General features: G+C 44.6%; 1 protein-coding gene across 5 annotated transcripts in view; it reads right to left on the bottom strand.

The window, feature by feature from the left end:
• The window catches only part of stxbp4 (syntaxin binding protein 4), a 68,681-nt gene that overhangs the window by 38,538 nt on the left and 11,638 nt on the right, over window positions 1–18,505 (bottom strand). For 4 of the 5 annotated variants that reach the window (XM_013132032.4, XM_020044038.3, XM_034292841.1 and 1 more), the window contains 11 exons: window positions 16,063–16,137; window positions 11,657–11,748; window positions 10,710–10,920; window positions 9,736–9,868; window positions 8,018–8,124; window positions 6,913–7,201; window positions 6,739–6,808; window positions 4,434–4,546; window positions 3,572–3,668; window positions 1,418–1,542; window positions 281–370 (listed from right to left, as the gene is read on the bottom strand). In XM_013132032.4, coding sequence (XP_012987486.2) covers window positions 281–370; window positions 1,418–1,542; window positions 3,572–3,668; window positions 4,434–4,546; window positions 6,739–6,808; window positions 6,913–7,201; window positions 8,018–8,124; window positions 9,736–9,868; window positions 10,710–10,920; window positions 11,657–11,748; window positions 16,063–16,137 — 1,402 coding nt within the window. The remainder of the gene's footprint in view (window positions 1–280; window positions 371–1,417; window positions 1,543–3,571; window positions 3,669–4,433; window positions 4,547–6,738; window positions 6,809–6,912; window positions 7,202–8,017; window positions 8,125–9,735; window positions 9,869–10,709; window positions 10,921–11,656; window positions 11,749–16,062; window positions 16,138–18,505) is intronic. The other variant, XM_020044037.3, reaches the window with a different exon arrangement.

Here is an 18,505-nt window from a genome sequence, read left to right as displayed (position 1 = left end):
TGGGGTGCCATGTCATATGGATTTCACTGCTCAGAATGACACTGTTATTTTACATTTGACAATCAAAACACTGACTTTTACTAAACGTTTTGGGAGGGATATTCAAAACTACAATTGCCAAATCAATTCCACCACCTAACCCAGAATAAAAAAGAGAAATATCCCACCTTTCAAACAGGTGACATATTATCCACTGGGCTCCATACCATCTCTCCCATCTGATTTACTGACTAACGTCCTAAAATATTAATGTTTGGTCTCTGGCTCATGTTGTATTCACCTGTAATCTCTTGATCTCTCTCAGAGCCTCAACGTGATCTTTCCTCAGTCTTTCTATCTCCTCCAGGTCATCTATGTCAGACAGGGAAGGCTAATGGATAAATAGAGACAGACAGACATGAATAAATTCCCTATGCTTTATTACATCAAATATGCTTTACCCTAATTAATACAACAGCATCCTGACCCAAGTCTCTACATGACTAATATTTGGTTAGACCTCTATTTATACACCACCGTTCAAACATGTGGGGTCACATAGACATTTCCTTGTTTGTGAAATAAAATAAATAATGTCCATTTACATATCATCAAATTGATCGGAAATACAGTGTAGACATTGTTAATGTTGTAAATGGCTATTGTAGCAGGAAACAGCAGATTTTTTATGGAATATCTACATAGGCGTACAGAGGCCCATTATCAGCAGTCTTGTGTTCCAATGGCACACTGTGTTTGCTAATCCAAGAGTATCATTTAAAAAAAACTGATCATTAGGAAACCCTATTGCACTTATGCTAGCACTGCTGAAAACTGTTGTGCTGATTAAAGAAGCAATACAACTGGCAGTCTTTAGCCTAGTTGTGTATCTTCAGCATCAACATTTGTGGGTTTGATTACAGGTTCAAAATTTCCAGAAACAAAGAACTTTGTCTATTATAGTTCTGAAAAATTAAGGCTATTCCATGTGAGAAATTTTCAAGAAATCAAAGATCTTGTACAGCGATATGCACTACTTCCTTCACAGAACAGTGCAAACTTGCTAAACCAAACAGAAAGAGGAGAGGGAGGCCCCGGTGCACAACTGAGCAAGAGGACAAATACGTGATTGTGTTTGAGAAACAGATGCCTCACAGGTCCTCAACTGGCAGCTTCTTGAAATAGTATCCGCAAAACAGCAGTCTCAACGTCAACAGTGAAGAGACAATACTTTGAAAGATACACAATAATACAGTCACACCAAACACACGTCAGGTTTAACAAGTGAACCTTAATAACTACAGCTTTGTTACGACAGAAAATGAAAAATCCTGGTTAGGAAGACATTAAAGAGGATCATACGTTTTTCAAATATCACAGTTTAATAGGGTTGTAACCAACTACAGTTGTAGAGTACAGTGATGATAATATTTCCTACCTGCGTGTCGGTGGGTGACTCTAGGAGACTGGAGAGGTCCTCTGACACAAACCTTGACCCATGACCTCCGACTCCTGATTCCTCAAACTGTAGCTTGAACAACTCCCGGGTCAGCATCTCAAAGTCTGTACACATAGAGATTACGTGTCTTAAAAATGCCCAAGCATGAAAGTAGTAATTTAAAATAATGTAAATTAATCAAATATAATTATCAGAAAAGCCTACATGTATGACATGTATTTTAAAAACAGAAATGTCCGACATTCTAAATGGGCTAAAGTCTAAATGGTCTACAGTGTAAATGTCCTACAGTGTAAATGGGCTAAAGTGCTAATGTGCTACAGTGTAAACATACTGCAGTGAAAATATCCTACAGTGTGAATGGGCTACAGTGTGAATGGGCTACAGTGTAAATGGGCTACAGGGTGAATGGGCTATAGTGTGAATGGGCTACAGTATAAATTTACTACAGTGTGAATGGGCTACAGTGTAAATGGGCTATAGTGTGCTATAGATCAGTCAATCAATCAAATGTATTTATAAAGACCTTTTCACAACAGCAGTTGTCACAAAGTGCTTTTACAGAAACACCCGGCCTTAAACCCCAAGGAGCAAACAACAGTAGTGTTAAATTTCAGTGGCTAGGAAAAACTCCCTAAGAAGGCCGAAATTTAGGAAGAAACCTAGAGAGGAGTGCTCAGAGGAGTGACCAGTCCTCTTCTGGCTGTGCCGGGTGAGATGCATCACTGTCACTGCCCACAGCCCATGTGTTAATCACTGCCCACAACCCACCTGGTCATCACTGTCACTGCCCACAGCCCACCTATTCATCATTGCCCACAGTCCACCTGGTCATCACTGACCACAGACTACCTGGTCATCACTGTCACTGACCACCTGGTCATCACGGTCACTGCCCACAGTCTACCTATTCATCACTCTTACTGCCCACCTTGTCATCACTGCCCACAGCCCACATGGTAATCACTGCCCACGACCCACCTAGTCATCACTGTCACTGCCCACAGCCCACATGGTAATCACTGCCCACAACCCACCTGGTCATCACTGTCACTGCCCACAGCCCACATGGTAATCACTGCCCACAACCCACCTGGGCATCACTGTCACTGCCCACAGCCCATGTGGTAATCACTGCCCACAACCCACCTGGTCATCACGGTCACTGCCCACAGCCCATGTGGTAATCACTGCCCACAACCCACCTGGTCATCACGGTCACTGCCCACAGTCTACCTATTCATCATTGCCCACAGCCCACCTGGTCATCACTGTCACTGCCCACAGTCCACCTATTCATCACTGCCCACAGCCCACCTGGTCATCACTGTCACTGCCCACCTGGTCATCACTGTCACTGCCCACCTTGTCATCACTGTCACTGCCAACAGCCTACCTGGTCATCATTGCCCACAGCCCACCTGGTCATCACTGTCACTGCCCACAGTCCACCTATTCATCACTGCCCACAGTCCACCTGGTCATCACTGTCACTGCCCACCTGGTCATCACTGTCACTGCCCACCTTGTCATCACTGTCACTGCCCACAGCCCACCTGGTCATCACTGTCACTGCCCACAGTCCACCTATTCATCACTGCCCACAGTCCACCTGGTCATCACTGTCACTGCCCACCTGGTCATCACTGTCACTGCCCACAGTCCACCTATTCATCACTGCCCACAGCCCACCTGGTCATCACTGTCACTGCCCACCTGGTCATCACTGTCACTGCCCACCTTGTCATCACTGTCACTGCCAACAGCCTACCTGGTCATCATTGCCCACAGCCCACCTGGTCATCACTGTCACTGCCCACAGTCCACCTATTCATCACTGCCCACAGTCCACCTGGTCATCACTGTCACTGCCCACCTGGTCATCACTGTCACTGCCCACCTTGTCATCACTGTCACTGCCCACAGCCCACCTGGTCATCACTATCACTGCCCACAGTCCACCTATTCATCACTACCCACAGTCCACCTGGTCATCACTGTCACTGCCCACCTGGTCATCACTGTCACTGCCCACCTGGTCATCACTGTCACTGCCCACAGCCCACCTGGTTGTGAAGCTGATCTGGATCCCTGGGAAAACTAGGTTCAGATAGGGTTATGGGTAGGTCTTACCTGCATAGGACACAGTTCCTTCAGGGTCTGTTTGTAGTCTGGCCCTCAGGGTCTGTCTCTGTGCTTCAGTGGGCTTCAAGCCCAATACCTCCAGAGTCTGCCAACACAAGCATAGAGCTAACACACACACTGACCATAGTGAAGACACACACTCCCTGTCCTTACAAATTCTGCAAATGCTACAAAATACAGCAAATTCTGCAAATACAACATATCCTGGAAATACTGCAAATAATACCAAATACTGCATATACTGCACACACTAAAAATACTGCAAACAATACAAATAGTAAAAATACTGCAAATAATACAAAATACTGCAAATACTACACGCACTAAAAATACTGCAAAAAATACCAATAGTAAAAATACTGCAAATAATACAAAATATTGCGAATAATGCACACATAAAAAATCCTGCAAATAATACAAAATACTGCAAATACTGCACTCACAAATAGTAAACATATTGCAAATAATACAAAATACTGTGATTACTGCACACACAAAAAATCCTGCAAAAAATACAAATAGTAAAAATACTGCAAATAATACAAAATACTGCAAATAGTGCACACACTAAAAATACTGCAAATAATACAAATACGACAAATACTGCAAATAGTGCAAATACTGGAAACAATACAAATACTAAAACAATTACAAATATTATAAATGCTACGTATCAATTCTGTCACAATGTTGTGAGAGAACGATTGAAGCAGATAGACATTCACATCATCACACATTCACATAGACACATACACACACACAAAGATACACACACCCACAGACATTTACAAAAAGACACACGTAGACACACACCTGTAGAGAAGATACACCAAGACAATCGCATCCATACCTGACACATACAGACCTGTTCCAGCCTTTCTAGTCTCAGTCGACATATGGAGTGGAGAGAGCCCTTCCTGAGTGCTACATGGCTGCTGGTTGACTGACAGGCAGTGGAGGATTCTGGGTATAGGTACATAAGTGATCATGGATCAGTGGGTTTTTCTTAATGTATCACTTCTTTTATGTTTATGACAAGAAATGTATAGCAATTACATGTGGAAAAATAAATGCTTATGAAATGGAGTGAAAGGAGAAGGAAAAATACAATGAGAGAGAAAGAAAGAGTGAAAAAGGGAGTAATGACATGATGTCATCTAGTAAACATAATGTGCAGCTGGCAGAGGTTTTTACTGACATTTTCAAGCTGTCACTGGTCCAGGCGGTTGTCCCAATGTGCTTCAAGACCGCAGTCATTGTGCCAGTGCTGAAACAGTCGACCACGTCTAGCCTGAATGACTTCTGACCTGTCGCACTCACCTCCATGATCATGAAGTGCTTTGAAAGACTGGTTCTGGCCTACCTTAAGTACTGCCTTTACAGAGGACACCATCTCCACAGCTTTACACTCTGCCCTGACCCACCTGGACAAAACCTACAACTATGTGAGAATGCTATTTATTGACTTTAGCTCATCATTCAACCCCTCTAGGCTGGTCATCAAACTCCATGACCTGGGGATCAGCCCCTCTCTCTGCAACTGGACTTTGGACTTCCTAACCAACAGACCCCAGTCTGTCAGGTTAGACAACTACACCCCCTCCACCCTGATCCTGAACACTGGTGTTCCACAAGGCTGTGTGCTGACCCCCCTCTACTCCCTCTTCACCCACGACTGTGTTCCTGTACAGAGTTCCAACACCATTGTCAAGTTCACAGATGACAACACGGTGGTAGGCCTGATCAGTGACAGTGACGAGTCAGCCTACAGGGAGGAGATCAAGTGCCTGGTGGTGTGATGCACTGACAACAACCTGGCCCTCAATACAAAGAAAACCAAGGAGCTCATTATGGATTACAGGAAGTCTAAAGGCTGCAGTCACGCCCCAGTTCTCATCGATGGCACTGAAGTGGAGTGTGTACAGCTTCAAATTCCTGGGTGTCCACATCTCCAAGGGCCTCTCCTGGACCCTCAACACCTTAGCCCTGGTCAAAAGCCCTGGACACAGCAGCGCTTGTACATTTTCAGGAGGCTGAAGAAAGCTTGCCTGTCCTCCAAGATCCTTGTGAACTTTAACCACTGCACAATCGAGAGCATTCTGACAACCTGTGCCACAGTGTGGTTTAGTGGTTGCTCTGTAGCCAACCGGAAGCCCTGCGACAGGTGATGAAAGCTGCCCAGCACATCACTGGTTCCCAGCTCCCTGCCATTGTAGACCTCCAGTGCAAGCGGTGTCTATGCAGGGCGCGTGGGATCATCAGGGACCCTTCACATCCATGCCATAAACTGTTTGCCCTCCTACCATCAGGCAGGTGGTACAGGTCTCCTTGTTTCCAGAACAGGAGGCTCAGGAAAAGTGTCTTCCCATCTACTGTAACCCTGCTGAACTCTGCGACCCGGAGAACTCTGTGAACTCCATGACCCATCACTAACCATACCCCCCTGCCTCTCCGGGACCTTGTTGCATTACTCCCTTTGTACAACTCTGACACTCCCTTGCTGTGCCAGATAATGGAAGTTTTCAGCTGTTACAGGTACGTGTCTACATCTGGAAATTCACTGCTGCTATCTCTGCATTTCAGTTGCACCTTGTACATTCAATTTGCCTCTTTGCACATCTAGCATTGCCATCATGCTTGCATTTTTACAGTTTTTACATGCACATGTCTACCTCTGGGAGGTGAGAGAGAAACAGAGAGCGGGTGAGAGAGAAACAGAGAGCGGGTGAGAGAGAAACAGAGCGGGTGAGAGAGAAACAGAGAGCGGGTGAGAGAGAAACAGAGAGCGGGTGAGGGAGAAACAGAGGGAGGGTGAGAGAGAAACAGAGAGCGGGTGAGAGAGAAACAGAGAGCGGGTGAGAGAGAAACAGAGGGAGGGTGAGAGAGAAACAGAGGGAGGGTGAGAGAGAAACAGAGGGAGGGTGAGAGAGAAACAGAGAGAGGGTGAGAGAGAAACAGAGCGGGTGAGAGAGAAACAGAGAGCGGGTGAGAGAGAAACAGAGAGCGGGTGAGAGAGAAACAGAGAGCGGGTGAGAGAGAAACAGAGAGAGCGGGTGAGAGAGAAACAGAGGGAGGGTGAGAGAAACAGAGAGAGGGTGCATGTGCCAAAGCAAGCAAGCAAGGAAGAAGAGACATCCAGAGAGTCAGAATCTAACCGGGCATGGTGTCTGTAGAGCTCAGACTCTGAAGAGGGGAGACGCATATCTGCCCTGTCCTCTCTCGTACCTGCAGGACACAACACCACTATTAATACCAGGCAAGAGATAACATCTCAACAGATTACATGGGAGTAGTGGTTGTGTGTGTGTGTGTGTGTGGTAGCCCCTAACCTGGCTTAGGTTGACAGATGGCAGGGTCTCACTGTCCGGGTTGGGTGTGGAAGTGATCTTGGCTACTAACGGAGGAGCGCCAGGCAGGGCAGCCGGCAGAGTGGTTCTCCTGCGCTGTAGCCGTGATTCCGGTGGAGAAAGGGCCCCTGGCACGGCCAGGGATTCTCTCCTGGTGGGAGGCACTACAGAGGCTCCACTGACCAGGCTCTGGGGGGTGATGGGACTCTGCGGGGCACTGCTGGAGGAAGACCTGCGTCTTAGAAAGGCTATCTCCACCGTAGGGTCTGGTCTGGAAAAGGGAAGGCAGATGAAGGAGAACGGATTGAGAACTTATACCCTATAGCCTACACCCAATATACCCTACACCCTATACCCTTCAAACTACACCCTATACCCTACACACTATAACCTATACCCTAATGCCTATACCCTACAGCCTACTCCCTATACGCTACACCCTACAACCTATACCCTATAACCTACACCCAACAACCTGCACCTTATAACCTATACCCTACACCCTGTACCCTATACCTTTCAACTTATACCCTACACCCTATACCTTTCAACCTATACCTTAAGCCCTACAACCTACACCCTATAACCTATACCCTACACTCTATACCCTATACCCTACACGCTATTACCTATACCCTACAGCCTTTACCCTACAGCCTACACCCTATACGCTACACCCTACAACTTACACCCTACAACTTACACCTTTCAACCTATGCCCTACACTCCACAACCTATACTCAACATCCTATACCCTTCAACATGTTTTGACTAACACACACATAGTTATAGGTTTCTAAACATTAAGACATCTGTGGCATATCAGATACACAGTGAATTTAAGTTTTTTTTGCATTTGTGCATTTAAATCCTTGTTTTACACATTATATTCGTTTCATAAGGCTGAAATATTGTATAACTAAAACTACTAGTAAATTAAACTAAACCCTGACAAGACTATTCAGAAAAGCCCAGTGGGTCAATAATCCCATCTGGTGATTCCCCAACATCTAGTCAATATGTGCATAAAAATTGAAGAGATGGCTGGTACATTTCTAAACAGTACAATTTTAATGGATAGACCAACCTGAGTTTGGTGCGTGTCAGGATACTTCTAGCCTCCTCATAGGTCACTCCTATTAGTGACTCCTTATTGATTGATAATAGCTGATCTCCTGGCAGAAGTCTACCATCCTAGAATGCAACACACATACTGTGAGGTCAAGGGTCATGTTTCCATTATAATGATAACAATATGGTCATTGTCAGCTGAACAAATTTCTATATACAATATACACCGATCAGCCATAACATTATGACCACTGACAGGTGAAGTAAATAACACTGATAATCTCGTTATCATGTCACCTGTCAGTGGGTGGAATATGTTAGACAGCAAGTGAACATTCTGTCCTCAAAGTTGATGTGTTAGAAGCAGGAAAAATGGGCAAGCGTAAGGATCTGAGCGACTTTGATAAGGGTCAAATTGTGACGCTAGACAACACCGGATCTCTGGTGTTCCCAGTCTGCAGTGGTCAGTCTATCAAAAGTGGTCCAAGGAAGGAAAAGTGGTGAACCAGTGACAGGGTTAAGGCTCATTGATGCACGTGGGGAACGAAGGCTGGCCTGTGTGGTCCGATCCAACAGACAAGCTACTGTAGCTCAAATTGCTGAAAAAGTTAATGGTGGTGCTGATAGAAAGGTTTCAGAACACACAGTGCATCGCAGTTTGTTACATATGGGGCTGTGTAGCCGCAGAGTCAGGGTGTCCATGCTGACCCCTGTCCACTGCCCAAAGCGCCTACAATGGGAAAGTGAGCATCAGAACTGGACCACGGAGCAATGGAAGAAGGTGGCCTGGTCTGATGAATCATGTTTCCTTTCACCTCACGTGGATGGCCGGGTGCGCGTGTGTCACTTACCTGGAGAACACATGGCACATGGGACCTACACAATATTAGGCAGGTGGTCATAATGTTATGGCTGATCGGTGCATGTAGAATGATGTTTATTAGTAATTTGCTAAAGTAATTTAGCAGACACCTATCCAGAACAATTTACTGAACTAGAATGAACTGTGCTCTTTAAAGACGTTATAACAGATTTTTCACCTTGCCTGCTCTGGGATTTCATCAAGACCCATTTAGTCATCTGTTGCTATCAGTACATATAGACTGTTTTTACACTACAATAGTTTCATCTAGGCTGGGTTTTCATCAGAGATATACATTAATTGTATACCTAATTGAGATATACATTAATTGAGTATTGAGATATACCTAATTGCTGAGCGCCACCTTTCCAAGGTTACATGGTACACTTTCATGCCTAACTCAATAGACTATGTCTTGCTCACTGAGTACTGAAGTGGAATGGGATCACAGGATATGCTGGTGTCAGTTCAAATACTGTATAGCTTCCACATTTTACACTCATAATTAGTTTTGCCAAAATATAACATGGGCAAGAGAACTTGATTAATGTAACTGTATATTCCTACAAATCCCCAACAAGCCCTGCGGTCCCATTCACATTACTGGAGTGCCCTTCATTGTCATTTTGTTGTTAACAAAGCGCTGAAGGGCCAGCCAAGTGTTGATTGGGGACCGAACATTTGTTTGACTGGAAATGGTGGAGGGTCTTTTGAACCTATTGACATTGTCTCACACTGTATGTTTTCACTCAAAACCCATTAGAAACCCTGTATTTCCCCTGTTAAACACCCGATTCGTCCATCAACAATGTACATATTATTCCTCCTGTATAACAACTGATTCCTCTTGTTTAAACATAATGATAAGTCACCCTCTGGCAGTCTCCTCCAGGCACTAATTCCTGAATCAACACCATTGGTCCCTCTGCTCGGTTAGCTCCGCCCTTAATGACAAGGCCCAGGCCTGTTCCCTTGGAGACACATATCAACTGAATGACACTGTCGCTAGGGAGAGGGAAGAGGAGAAACAGAGAGAAAGAGAGAGATTATTGGGAGGCAACAGAGAGAGAAATATACAAAGATAAGGCAGAGAAAAAGACAGAAAGGGACAAAAACAGAGAAAGTGAAAGGAAGCAAAAGAGATCAGTGTGAAAGGCAGAGAGAGGGAGGGAAAGACAGAGTGAGAAAGACAGACAGGAGCTGAGCAATAGGTAGAGAAAGAAGGAGGAGCCAGACAGGAAGAACAGATAGCATGATTAAACAGAGACACAAACATTTTTGTGGCCCTGAACTAATATATCTTTCTGTGTATTTGTCTCTCTCCGTCAATCTCTCTCTTTCCATCTCTCTCTTTCCATCTCTCTCTGTCTATATCTCCACATCCATCTCTCTCTGTCTATATCTCCACATCCATCTCTCTCTGTCTATATCTCCACATCCATCTCTCTCTGTCTATATCTCCATATCCATCTCTCTCTGTCTATATCTCCACATCCATCTCTCTCTGTCTATATCTCCACATCCATCTCTCTCTGTCTATATCTCCACATCCATCTCTCTCTGTCTATATCTCCACATTCATCTGTCTCTGTCTATCACTCTCAGGTATGTACAACTTGACTGATCAGTATCATGCACACCTGAGATATATCCACTAGCAGATCCTAAAAGGTAATCCAGGTTAAACTGTATCAACCTATTATTTTACCAGTCTAACAGTCCTATCTCTGAATATCCCTTAAGTGGTCTTAGTTACAGAAGGTTGGCAGGGAAATATCACCTGGACATACATCTGTCTGGTATAAAATAAAGGACTAAAGGTCAAAGGGACAGTGACATCACTCACTGGTTGAAGACTTGCTGTGTTGAGGCAGAGTAGGGGGGGCCAGTGTAGGGGGGGCCAGTGTAGGGGGGGCCAGTGTAAGGTGGCCCACTGGTGTAGAGGGGTCCAGGCGTGTACGGGGGGACTGTGATGCCCTCTTTAGGGCTGAGAAGTTGGGTGGTGGGACTGGTAGATCTTGAGGAAGAAGAGGAAGAAGCAGTATCTGTTTTGCCTCCTGTAAAAAGTTAGAAATGATCAGGTGTGAATGTATTTAGAAACAATGATTTCTACTTGATGTCAAGTCTATTGAGCAGGTGTCCATGCTGGATTTAAATGGTGTTACAGGACTTTGGAAAGGGGAGGGTCATTGTGAGAGATGAGCTGGCATTCATCTGTAGAAGCTGAACAGATGTGGCCGGGGAGAGTAAAAAGGATGAGAAGTGTAAAATAGATGAGGGGTGTAAATGGAAAAACACATGACGAATGGGAAATACATGCAGACTAAATGTACCAGAGGAGGATGTGTGGGATAACCACATAGGGGATAATGAGTCCCCTAATTACATGCTATAATCTATAGTATATATTATACAGTCCCTATAATCTACAGTATAGATTGCACTGGCCCAATAATCTACAGTATATATAATACTGGCCCTATAATCTACAGTATATATTGCACTGCCCCGATAATCCACAGTATTTATTGCAATGGCCCTATAATCCACAGTATTTATTGCACTGGCCCTATAATCTACAGTATATATTGCACTAGCTCTATAATCTACAGTATATATAATACTGGCCCTATAATCTGCAGTATATATTGCACTGGCCCTATAATCAACAGTATATATTGCACTGGCCCTATAATTAACAGTATTTATTGCACTGGCCCTATAATCTACAGTATTTATGTACTTATTGCCCTGGCCAAAAGTATCTATGTAGGATGCAACATAAAGACTGACCTGTAGAAAGCTGGGTAGGAGACACCCTTCCTGATGCTCCTTTACTACTGCTGAGGGATCCATACTTATTCATCAGCTCTATGAACTCCCGCCTGGAACAAAAACACACACACAATTTAAAAAGGGAAAATACACACAGTCAAACATACAACACACACACATCAACGGTCCCACAGAAACTGCGCAGTAGGTCTCTGTCACCCTCGCATGGTAGCAGACACACACTGACTTTCATGACATCTGACAGCAGCCAGACACATTAAAAGTGTGTTCTCTGTTAACGGTTGAGATTAGGATTATCTGACTTCAGATTATTCTGTTAATCCAGTTTAATTTGTGAAGGTAAGAGTGCACTCTTATGTCTCAGTTCAAGAGTCTAGGTGCTTGGAGTCCTCGTTGGAGCCAGACAGCCATGACACCATTACAATAATACATTTTATGTGGTGGAAGCCTTTCTGGAAAATCAAAGACATCTGACAAAACAAATTAATACATTCTAATTGAATGAAATACAAAGTCATACCAATACCCTTTTCAATTATCAATACAATCTACAACCTTGTTTCCAAAAACGTTGGGACACTGCGTAAAATGCAAATAAATACAGAATTTTTTGACTCAGTGTACCTATGATAAAAATTACAGACCTGCAAAATCGGAAAACTTGCAAAATCGGCAGTGTATCAAATACTTGTTCTCCCGACTGTATGTACAGTATCTCACAAAAGTGAGTACACCCCTCACATTTTTGTAAATATTTGATTATATCTTTTCATGTGACAACAACAGAAGTGAGTACTCTCCTAGGTGAAAATTTCCAAATTGGGCCCAATAAGCCATTTTCCCTCCCCTGTGTCATGTGACTCGTTATGGGTGTACTCACTTTTGTTGCCAGCAGTTTAGACATTAATGACTGTGTGTTGAGTAATTTTGAGGGGACAGCAAATTTACACTGTTATACAAGCTGTACACTCACTACTTTACATTGTAGCAAAGTATCCTTTCTTCAGTGTTGATATAATCAAATATTTACAAAAATGTGAGGGGTGTACTCACTTTTGTGAGATATTGTATGTGTAAGTGGGAAATTAATAGTTGTGCAATGAGGCAAATTAAAGTACAATGACAATTCTAAATGTGCAGTGCAGGCAAATTGAAGGTGCAAGGTGCATGTGCAACTGAAATGCAGGTCTAGTAGCAATGAGGTTCCCGAGATAGACAGGTAGTACAAGGGAGTAGTACAACAAGGACTCTGAGAGGCGATACTAAGCGGTGGGAGGGTGGGTGTGGTTAGTGATGGGTCAGAGAGTTCAGCAGGGTTACAGTAGATGAAAATAAACTGTTCCTGGGCCTGCTGGTGCAAGAGTGAATAGACCTGTACCACCTGCCTGATGGTAGGAGGGCAAACAGTTTGTGGCATTGATGTGAAGGGTCCCTGATGATGTCATGCACCCAGTGCAGACACTGCTTGTGCTGGAGGCTGGGAGCTGGGCACCAGTGATGTGCTGGAGGTCTACGATGGCTGGGAGCTGGGCACCAGTGATGTGCTGGAGGTCTACGATGGCTGGGAGCTGGGCACCAGTGATGTGCTGGAGGTCTACGATGGCTGGGAGCTGGGCACCAGTGATGTGCTGGAGGTCTACGATGGCTGGGAGCTGGGCACCAGTGATGTGCTGGAGGTCTACGATGGCTGGGAGCTGGGCACCAGTGATGTGCTGGAGGTCTACGATGGCTGGGAGCTGGGCACCAGTGATGTGCTGGAGGTCTACGATGGCTGGGAGCTGGGCACCAGTGATGTGCTGGAGGTCTACGATGGCTGGGAGCTGGGCACCAGTGATGTGCTGGAGGTCTACGATGGCTGGGAGCTGGGCACCAGTGATGTGCTGGGCAGTTTTCACCACCCGTTGTAGGGCCTCCCGGTCGGCCATGGAGCATCCGCCAAACCTCACTGTGGCTCAGTTCATCAGAATACTCTCGATTTTGCAGCTGTAAAAGTTCACAATGATCTGTGAAGACAGGTGGACCTACTTCAGCCTCCTCAAAAAGTACAGGCGCTGCTCCTCCTTTTTGACCAGGGTTGAAGTGTTGAGGGTCCAGGAGAGGTCTTCAGAGATGTGGACACCCAGGAATTTGAAGCTGGAGACACACTTCACTTCAGTGCCATCGATGAGAACTGGAGCGTGACTGCAACCTTTAGACTTCCTGTAATCCAAGATGAGCTCCTTGGTTTCCTTTGCGTTGAGGGTCAGGTTTTTGTCAGCACACCATGCCGCCAGGAGTTTGACCTTCTCCCTGTAGGCTGACTCATCACTGTACCTGATCAGACCTCCCATCGTGGTTTCATCTGCGAACTTGAAAATGGTGTTGGAACTGTGTACAGGAATGTAGTGTTTAACGGTGTCTGCATGGCGTATGCATTGGGGGAGTAAATTCCAGAGCCTGGGTGCTGAGCAGCTAAAGGCCAAGACACCCATTGTGGAGAGATGGAATGAGAGGGTTACAAGAAGGCTAGCAGAGGGGGCGCAAAGGGAGAGGGAGTAGACAGTCTGGCAGAAGGTTGTAGTGTAGAGGGTAGTGTAGAGGGTAGTGTAGAGGGTAGTGCAGAGGGTAGTGCAGAGGGTAGTGCAGAGGGTAGTGTAGAGGGTAGTGTAGAGGGTAGTGCAGAGGGTAGTGTAGAGGGTAGTGTAGAGGGTAGTGTAGAGGGTAGTGTAGAGGGTAGTGCAGAGGGTAGTGTAGAGGGTAGTGCAGAGGGTAGTGTAGAGGGTGGTGTAGAAGGTAGTGTAGAGGGTAGTGTAGAGGGTAGTGCAGAGGGTAGTGTAGAGGGTAGTGCAGAGGGTAGTGCAGAGAGTAGTGTAGAGAGTAGTGTAGAGGGTAGTGCAGAGGGTAGTGCAGAGGGTAGTGTAGAGGGTAGTGCAGAGGGTAGTGCAGAGGGTAGTGCAGAGGGTAGTGTAGAGGGTAGTGCAGAGGGTAGTGCAGAGGGTAGTGTAGAGGGTAGTGTAGAGGGTAGTGTAGAGGGTAGTGCAGAGGGTAGTGTAGAGGGTAGTGCAGAGGGTAGTGTAGAGGGTAGTGCAGAGGGTAGTGTAGAGGGTAGTGTAGATTGAGGAGGATGGGTACAGATGATGTGTTCAGAAAGTGTTCAGATGATCTGGTCCCAGTCAGGATTCTTGAAGCAATGTTCTGTACCAGTTGGAGTCTTTTGGTGAATTTTGAAGGAATACCATTGAGGAGAATGTTATAGAAGTCTGGTCAGGAAAGAGTGTTATTATTGTCCGGTCAGAAAGGAGAGTGTTGTAATAGTCCAGTCTAGAATGATAGTGTTTTTGGAAGCCGGTATAGAAAGACAGACAGAGAGACAGACAGACAGGACATATAGATGGATGGAAAGGACTGACAAACAGACAAACAGATGGGCAGGCAGGTAGACAGACTTCTGCCCCATTATGTCAGTTTGTTCTGTCTGTTCATTGGGTGCGACGTGGCCGACAAACCATGAAAAGCACAGAGGTCAGCAGAGTGCTGCTCCCTTTATGCCAGAGAACAGGACAGGAGACAGGACAGGAGACAGGACAGGAGACACGACAGGAGACAAATGGCAGGGACTAACAATCAGCAATTTGCAGGACTGCTCACAGGGAATAGAGGCTTAGGGCCAGTTCATTCTAATATAATAAACTAATGCTGAATGCAACAGATAAAAACCTCTCCTGTACACACAGGGGTCATGTATTTATTTCCTGACAGACAGCTTGTTGTGGTGATGGAGGTCAATAGCAAATACCCAGCTATAACTGAATGGATTTCATCCATGCTCTCCTGAGCAGTTCTCTGAATCTGAACCTTTCATACATCAAGGCCTCTAAAATGGTTACGTAAAACTCTAGCTATCTTCCATCAAGGCATTCTGCCACTGTCACTGACCATGTAGAAACCCCAAAGTAAATGAAAGGGTAACATGTAGGACATCTATTTATGTTGATGTTCTTACTGTATTAACCCTATTTTTAGATTAATAAAAATAATCAAAGGGTTTATCACCACTCAGCTCCTAACTAGATTAACCCTGATCTCATTCAGTAGAGACAGGATTAATGTAGTAGTCCACTACCAGAAACAGTGTATAGGCTTCACAACCATTTTCTTATTCAGTCATTTATCAGACACTCTTCTCCAGAGTTAGAGCTTCAAGGAGAAGCTGGTTCCACTATCGCCTGGACAAGGACCTGACTGCCCTACAGGAGCATATGATTCATGTCAGTGTCAGTTCTTCACAGAGAAACGCAGCACAAATGTGAACCTGCATTAAACCAGACTGTGATTTTAGTTAACTTTGACATCATAGTTGTAAATTTTAACATCTGATGAGGGAAAAAAATAACAAAAATCTAAATAAAATCAGCCACGGTTACCTGCTTTCATCATCCCTGGCAACCATCAGTGACATGTGATTGGATGCAGATGCTGACCGGAGGATCTCTACCGCCCTATAGGAACACAGGAGAGCAGGTTATAATTCTACATCAACCGCCCTATAGGAACACAGGAGAGCAGGTTATAATTCTACATCAACCGCCCTATAGGAACACAGGAGAGCAGGTTATAATTCTACATCAACCGCCCTATAGGAACACAGGAGAGCAGGTTATAATTCTACATCAACCGCCCTATAGGAACACAGGAGAGCAGGTTATAATTCTACATCAACCGCCCTATAGGAACACAGGAGAGCAGGTTATAATACTACATCTACCGCCCTATAGGAACACAGGAGAGCAGGTTATAATTCTACATCAACCGCCCTATAGGAACACAGGAGAGCAGGTTATAATTCTACATCAACCGCCCTATAGGAACACAGGAGAGCAGGTTATAATACTACATCTACCGTCCTATAGGAACACAGGAGAGCAGGTTATAATACTACATCTACCGTCCTATAGGAACACAGGAGAGCAGGTTATAATACTACATCTACCGTCCTATAGGAACACAGGAGACCAGGTTATAATACTACATCTACCGTCCTATAGGAACACAGGAGAGCAGGTTATAATACTACATCTACCATCCTATAGGAACACAGGAGAGCAGGTTATAATACTACATCAACCGCCCTATAGGAACACAGGAGAGCAGGTTATAATGCTACATCTACCGTCCTATAGGAACACAGGAGAGCAGGTTATAATACTACATCAACCGCCCTATAGGAACACAGGAGAGCAGGTTATAATTCTACATCAACCGCCCTATAGGAACACAGGAGAGCAGGTTATAATTCTACATCAACCGCCCTATAGGAACACAGGAGAGCAGGTTATAATACTACATCAACCGTCCTATAGGAACACAGGGGAGCAGGTTATAATTCTACATCAACCGCCCTATAGGAACACAGGAGAGCAGGTTATAATACTACATCTACCGTCCTATAGGAACACAGGAGAGCAGGTTATAATACTACATCTACCGTCCTATAGGAACACAGGAGAGCAGGTTATAATACTACATCAACCGCCCTATAGGAACACAGGAGAGCAGGTTATAATGCTACATCTACCGTCCTATAGGAACACAGGAGAGCAGGTTATAATACTACATCAACCGCCCTATAGGAACACAGGAGAGCAGGTTATAATACTACATCTACTGTCCTATAGGAACACAGGAGAGCTGGTTATAATACTACATCAACCGCCCTATAGGAACACAGGAGAGCAGGTTATAATACTACATCTACTGTCCTATAAGAACACAGGAGAGCAGGTTATAATACTACATCTACAACCCCTAAAGGACAAAAGGATGGCAGATTTTAACACTATATCTGTGCTCAGCAGGGTCTCAAACTAACATATATATATTTTAGATTAGATTATTACATTTGACTTAATTGTCAATGAACAAGTACAAGTACAGTACAATGAAATGCAGTTAGTGTCTAACCAGAAGTGCAAATAGAAGAGGGCAGAAAATGTACAAGAATTAAGTTAAATTTATGTTACAAGTTGGATGTATAGATGTGCAATGAAGTAAAAATGGCAATTCTAAACATGCAATGAAGGCAGATAGGAGAGGGCAGAAAATTATTAAAGGAACAGTTAGCTATTTTTGAACATGGGGCCTATTTACAGATTATAATAATAATAATACATTAAATTTATGTAACGCTTTTCAAAGACCCAAAGACGCTTTACAATACATTCATAACAAAAAACTACAGATAGAGCAATGAGACAAACGGTAGCTAACAAAACAAAAACAAAAAGGGGGGTGGGTCAAACAACATGGGTCTGGGGCTAGAGATTGGGACCCAGTGGAGTTCTTGTAGGATGGGGGTGATGTGTTGCCAGGATTTGGTGTGTGTGAGAAGTCTTGCAGCTTACAACTAGTTGTAGTTTATGGAGAGATTAAGTGTTAATTGCCAGAAAGGAGAAAATTGCAATAGTCAAGACGGGCAGAAATGAATGCATGTATTAGGTTTTCAGCAGCAGAGTGGGACAGGGAAGACTGTAACTTGGCAATATTGTGGAGGTGGAAGAAGGAGGATCTGTTTTATGTGACTGTCTGTTTTATGTGTTGTTGGAAGCTGTGTGAGGAGTCCAGTATGACACTGAGGTTGTGTGCATGAGGGGATGGAGATACAACAGAGTCATCAATAGTGAGGGTGAAGGTGCCGGCTTTGGTTAGTGTGGATTTTGTACCAAGTAGTAGAATTTCAGTTTTGTCACCATTAAGCTTGAGGACGTTCTGCTGCAGCCAGGTTTTTATTGTTGCCAGGCAAGTTTCAGTATGAGACAGAGGAGGGTTGGTGAGGGATTTGGTGCTGAGGTAGATCTGAGTGTCATCGGC

Source organism: Esox lucius, chromosome 6 (genome assembly GCF_011004845.1).
Source record: "Esox lucius isolate fEsoLuc1 chromosome 6, fEsoLuc1.pri, whole genome shotgun sequence".
Taxonomy (NCBI): Eukaryota; Metazoa; Chordata; class Actinopteri; order Esociformes; family Esocidae; genus Esox; species Esox lucius.
This window is presented reverse-complemented; position numbering and strand designations above follow the sequence as displayed.